The sequence below is a fragment of the Humulus lupulus genome, chromosome 5 (genome assembly GCF_963169125.1).
Source record: "Humulus lupulus chromosome 5, drHumLupu1.1, whole genome shotgun sequence".
Classification (NCBI taxonomy): Eukaryota; Viridiplantae; Streptophyta; class Magnoliopsida; order Rosales; family Cannabaceae; genus Humulus; species Humulus lupulus.
In genome coordinates, this window is record NC_084797.1 from 11,383,341 (window position 1) to 11,390,146 (window position 6,806).

General features: G+C 35.2%; 1 protein-coding gene across 1 annotated transcript; it reads right to left on the reverse strand.

Moving 5' to 3' along the window:
- Positions 1 to 295: 295 nt before the first annotated feature.
- On the reverse strand, positions 296 to 2,200 carry LOC133834439 (F-box/kelch-repeat protein At3g44120-like). Its single transcript, XM_062264052.1, has one exon. It carries the CDS (start codon positions 1,660 to 1,662, stop codon positions 502 to 504), a length of 1,161 nt encoding a protein of 386 aa, XP_062120036.1. The 5' UTR covers positions 1,663 to 2,200; the 3' UTR covers positions 296 to 501.
- Positions 2,201 to 6,806: the final 4,606 nt, after the last annotated feature.

Below are 6,806 nucleotides of genomic sequence, written 5' to 3' on the forward strand. Positions count from 1 at the left end.
ATGAAGAGGTTTGCAAAGGATGTGATCATTTGTGTTTTCATTGGTTCCAGTTTCTAAGTTACTCTCTCACGTTGTCCTTGTCTTATTTGAAACTGCACAATCAGCCAAAAAGGTTCTGTTTCAGAAAGAAAACTCCAACACATTCTCATCTCAACTCACTTGAAGAATTAACACCACCATTATAAATTTTGATAATATGCATGAAAATGGAAGATTCTGTTAGTTTTTTTTAGACCACCATTATTGTTTCATGAATGAACAATAACCTGTTATCTATTTGATCATATCAGCTACAGACTCTAATCGAGCATATCTTTTCACTTCCAATGAGATTAGTCTTGAGACATGCTGAGATCATTCTTCAAAATAACAAATGTTTAACCACTAGAGGTTATGAAGAAAGATACAAGGTAGTAAGAGGCCATTACCATTTTCAATTTCTTCCATAGCTTTGAGAATCCTTCTTTTTACTTGGAATCTCTGATTGGATCGAACTTCACCTCACCTCCTCCTGATAGAAATCAGACTCTTTACATAGAAACAATCAGAATAATATAATATTGATCCTACATCACAGAAAACATCTCTAAATTTTTGGGTACAAATGTTGCAAGAGACCAACTTTAATTCAACTCTAGGAGCATCCCAGACTTTGATTATAATCTCATCATTCTTCCAAAATGGTAACACACGGCAATAATTTTCTATTGGTCCAACCTCCACATATTTGGTCCAAGAACAAGCACCTGCTACGGCTTCATCCATGGTGAAGATATGAAGGATGTTCTCCTGAGATGTCAAACACACCACAACTGAATCCTTCCACACTGAAAGGCGAACCCGAAAACCTAAGTCAAAGGATGAAGCTTCAAAATCTGGCAAATGTATGAGATGGAATTCCTCATTACTCATGTTAAAACTGAGGATCTTTCTAAGTTCATCATCATACACCACAAACCAGTAACAAACACCTCCCCAACATAAACCATCTTTTAGTTCAGCAGATACTATAGCATCCATTATGTCTTGAGACATGTTGATCTCTCTCCAGGAATCGGAACCCAATGTGTATACCTCAACTTTGCATATGTTTTTGCACCATATGGCGACACATTTGTAACCGTTGTTTTTAAAATCAAGTTCAAATCCTATTTTGAAAAAAGGCCCTTCAATCATAATGTTCTTTGGTTGTGGAAGAATCCTAAATTCTTTCAAAGCAGGATTACATAAAACCATTGTCCCAAGATAGTTTACTAGCAAAATGAGCCCATCACAGTGATAAATCTCCTTCCATCGACTCAAGTCTTGGCAACTCTCATTACGAATAAGTGGTATAGTGAGAGCTTCTGTGACAGTTATAAAAGGATCGTTCTTACCATCATCATCATCATCATCATATTTTATAGTCAACATTGGGTATGTGATTAAGCTATGAACGACAAGGGGGTAAGGCCGTCTGAAAAGTAAGGATGCAGAAGACTGGTTTTTGGTAAAGAGGAGGTGCTTGGCAACAAATTCCGGGTTGTTGATGAAGGCCGAGATAAGGGAATACCAGAACTTGTTCACAGATTTACAAGGTACTAGAGAATCGGCGGGTACCCACAACATGATTGTCTCAATTATTTCCTTTGGTAAATCACAGAAGCTCACCATTTCTGCCATGATCAACTAAGCTTTCTATCAAACTAATTACTTAAACATGGCATCACATAAAAAGGTGCACCAAACAAACTTGTCTGTTCATTTGAGAAAATATATTAAAAACTCAAGAACCCAATATCCAAATCATGTTGTCAATACAACACAATACAAGAGGTCACGTTGAAAATCTCGAAATCTGAAAGAAAAATTAGAACTTTACATCCAAATTACCTACTTCGTTAAGTTGAAAATGGAAATAGTTTCTAACCCTGACTTAGGTAATGAAAATGGAAGCTCTTCCTTTTCAATTCAGTTTCACCCTTTTTTTTAAATAAAAATTGAATGTAAATGCTTAATAAACATGATCACTCATTGTCTATTCTGTTCTAGCAACAATAAGCGAGCAAGCATAAAAGTAAAACAGTATCAAAATAAAGGAAAAGTTCCCAGATTTACCTTAAATTAGCAGAAAAAGCTGGTTTGAAGTGTGGAGTTGAATCGACTACGATTGTGCAATAGCTTTCTCGGCTTGAAAATGCAAAGGCCAATATACATAACAATAAAACTAAAAGTATGCCTTTCTTAAAAAAATAAATAAATAAAAACAAAGTATGGGTCACTTTATCGTCCAAACAGATTTAAAATGGAAACTTCAATAACATTTTTGTACTACATTATTATAACCATATACCCCTCGTAATATTTTTCACAAAAATAACCTTATACCTACTTAAAATGCCCTTAACTAACAATAAGCCTCTAACGATCAAGAGAAGAAGTCTATTGAAGCAACTATCTTCTCCTACTCATCTCTTCTTCAAATCATTATAACCAAATATAAATCACAAAAGATCAGTGACAGAGTTTGATTGACAAAGAAGAACTCACTGTAACACCCTCACTTATTTTAGTTAAAAACCATATTTGAGGTGTTACGTTTTAAAACTATATCATAATTTATTTCTGCGGAAGTCTGGACATTTTTTTTTTTTTTTTTTTTTTTTTTTTTTAAACTTGAAAACTTATTTCACCTTATTTACATTAAACATAAAGTGTGTCTCAAACATATTATACATAAGTATTAAATAACCCAATTTATTTTCAAAACATAACTTCACACTTTATTACAAACATCTCACTGATAACTGAAATAACCCACAAAAAGGTCGATGTGTTCATATGTACAAATCAGGGTCAGGACCATGCTTCAGTTCTCCTCATATCATTCACATATTTCTTTCTCTACCTGCAACACAAGACAACTGTGAGCCTAAAGCTCAGTAAGCAAAGTAATGCATGCAATGCTAATGATTACCCAATATCAATGGACATATACAACTTCTTTTTTTTAAATTTTGGGCCCCTTAATATTGTGCACACTGTTTGAATTGGTCAATGCCTGCAGGGCTTGTTACACATATAATACAAAATCCCATGGGTTCTCCTCCGGCTAGCCTTCACCACAGTAGGGCACATTAAAAACCTTATTCCATCGTTGCCCCGTCAGGCTCAAGAGTTAAGGCGGCCACACACTGTGGTGTCAATACATATAACAATAACTCATATGGAGGAGAATAAAAACGGAAATATGGCAAACAATATAATTGGTTCACTAAACCTAGCCCAAATTATTGGGCAGCCACTATAAGCCTACTATAGGCATCCGTTTACACTTATTAACACTTTCATTTGCCTTTTCAAAACAGTGGCACTGAACTTAAACTTCTTATTACAACTTTCTTTTATGTTGCACAAAACTTGCAAAGGCATTATATAATTAATCATCATAATATCATGCATGGTCTTATATCATATAATAATTTACCATATCACTATTATGCCATGCATACAAATTTATGATGAAGTGTCACTGTATGTTAATACCACTTACTCACAAAATATTCATATAATGCATACTTTCACATAACACATAATTCTTGTGTTGCAGTTGAGTACTTTACTTACCTTTTGTCCACAATATATTTCACCGTGTAACAAGTGATGTCTTAGGTATTGATGTGCTTATCCTGACAATAGCATGGATTTCTCATCATAATGATGGCAGTAATACATTGAACTCTCATTTAAAAAATACCCATAAGACTTCATATCAAATTTCATACCCAAAACATGCCTAAAATGCCTTAAACCACCTAGATCGAGCATTAGATTTATCTTAGACATTTGGGGAAATTTTGACAGAGTTTCCCCTTAATTTTAGCTATCCTCAAATATCAAAATACACCAATAATCAACATCAATTAACCTGCCATAACCATATATCCCAAATACCAACATGATTCATCATAAAGTTATCATATACCGATTTTGATAAAATTCTTATCTCCTAGATCATCACCCAAATTAAATGAGTCTCCACATATATTCAAACATTTATAAACATATATACTCTCTTATAAACTCAATCAAATAACCAAAAATCATCTTGTACTCCAAGAACCCCAAAAACCTCATAAAACACAAAATTTCACTTACCGAGCAACTTTTCGGCGAAAACAATCTCTTCAAGCTTTTCTAAACCTCAAACCACTTGGAAACCCCAAGAAATATCTTAAAAATGATAAAACACCATATATAAGTTCTCAGAAAAATTAAAAACATAGTTTAACTTCCAAGTACAAGAACTTACCATAAAAAGGCTAGAACTAAGCTTAATCTACTTCTTTGGCTTTGCTTTCACTTGGATCTCCTTAGAATTTCTTCAAACCAGCCAAGAAATGGTTTTTGGTTTTCTTTTCTCTCTGTTTTTCAGAATAATGGTCGTGCAAAGTGATAAGGTTTGATGAAAATTCCTTATTTTCAATGATTTAGCCTTATTGTCAAAAGTTGACACCTTTCATCTCATCATTTCACCTTTTGACTTATGAAAACCTTATCACTTCAATAATTTCGACTTAATCATCTGCTAGGCCTATTATCCTTATGTGTAAAACACTCACACCAAACCTTAGGTCCATATGACTTCATACCCAATAGTTATGCTTACCCGATCGAGCGTAGCGCACTTATGCTAAGCTCGTTTTGACTTTGCATCCATACCACTGATTATGTATACCTCCCATCAAGAATTGATCTAATGGTTCTAAAACCATTTTTACATCATCAATGAGACCTTAATCCTACCTCGATTACATTTGGTAAATCCATAAATACTCAATTTTACACCGAAATACTAGTAATCGACATTGTACTATTTTCCACTACTTAACCTATTTTGCCTTCTATATCTCACTTTCAACACTTAATTCCATGCCTTGTCCATATTTTTCATACTTTCTTATATCTTGAGCACATCAAACACCCATAAAAGACAACTCAAATGCCACAAGGTTAATAATATTGAGCATACATATAGACATCACATACACAACTTTTATACTTATACATGAAAACACTTATAAGAATATGCATATGCTCAAATTATACATATTGTATGATATGTAATGCAATGCAATCATGTGATTATTGGCTATATATATCAAAATAATGTGGGTGCTACAATCCTCTACACCTTATAAAAATTTCGTCCTCGAAATTTCTCTTACCCAAATATCTCTGGGTATTTAGATCTCATTTCATCTTCCCGTTCCCATGTCATTTCCTCAATGTTTGAACTTCTCCACAAGACCTTAACCAGTGAAATCTTCTTATTTCTCAACTCTTTCTCTTTTCTGTCAAGAATTTTCACTGGTTTTTCTTCATATGTTAGGTCTTGTTCAACTTCTATTGGCTCGTAGTTTAGCACATGTGAAGGATCTGGCACGTATTTTCTCAATAATGAGACATGAAAAACATCGTGGACATTTGACAGTGATGGCGGTAATGCCAGTCTATAGGCTACCTTTCCCACCTTTTCCAATACTTCAAAAGGTCCAATAAATCTTGGGCTTAATTTCCCTTTCTTTCCAAACCTCATTGCTCCTTTCATAGGGGCAATTTTCAGAAATACCTTGTCCCCAATGTTGAACTCCACATCTCTTCGCTTTCGATCAGCGTAACTCTTTTGCCTACTCTGAGCAGTTAACATTCTTTTTCTTATCTTCTCCACTGCTTCAGTTGTCCTTCTGACCAGATCTGGACCAAGATACTTTCTTTCTCCCATTTCATCCCAATGAATTGGTGATCTGCATTTTCTGCCATATAACATTTCATACGGTGCTACACCAATCGTTGCATGAAAGCTATTGTTATAAGAAAACTCTATCAGACACAAATACTTCTCCCATGATCCTTGAAAATCTAGGACACAAGCTCGAAGCATATCTTCAAGAGTTTGAATGGTCCTTTCAGATTGTCCATCAGATTGGGGGTGATATGCCGTAGTAAACTTCAATTTTGTGCCCAATGCTCTCTGCAAACTTTCCCAAAACAATGAAGTAAATCGAGCATCCCGGTCTGAAATTATAGATACTGGCACTCCATGAAGTCTAACAACCTCTTGAACATATAATTCAGCCCACTGATCCATAGTATAAGTCATGCGTACCGGAAGAAAGTGTGCTGATTTGGTATATCGGTCTACTATAACCCAGATAGCATCATGTTGTTTAGAAGTCTTTGGCAATCCAACTACAAAATCCATAGTATTCTCTTCCCATTTCCACTCTGGTATCCGTATTGGTTGTAGTAAACCAGCAGGTTTCTGATGTTCAGCTTTCACTTGTTGACAGGTTAAACACTTGGCTACAAACTCGACCACATCCTTTCTCATGTTGGGCCACCAGTAGTGTCTTTTCAAGTCATTAAACATCTTGGTCGTCCCCGGATGTACTGAATACAAGGTATTGTGAGCTTCGGTAAGGATTTCTCTCTTCAACTCCTCATTATTAGGGACACAAACTCTTTCCTTGAACTTTAGCATCCCATTACATGACACACTAAACTCATTGACCTTCCCACTTTCCAATTCACCTTTTTGTTCCACCAAGTAAGGATCCTCACATTGACCTTGTTTGATTCTCTCTAACAAGGTAGACTGAATAGTCATCACTGATAATCTTCCTGTGATCACCTCAATCTCCGCTCTGCACATGTCCTCCTGAAGTGGTCTTGTCAGTTTCCTCAAAAATGACACATTACCATGAGACTTTCTACTCAGTGCGTCTGCAGCTACATTTGCTTTTCCAGGATGATAAAGTATTTGA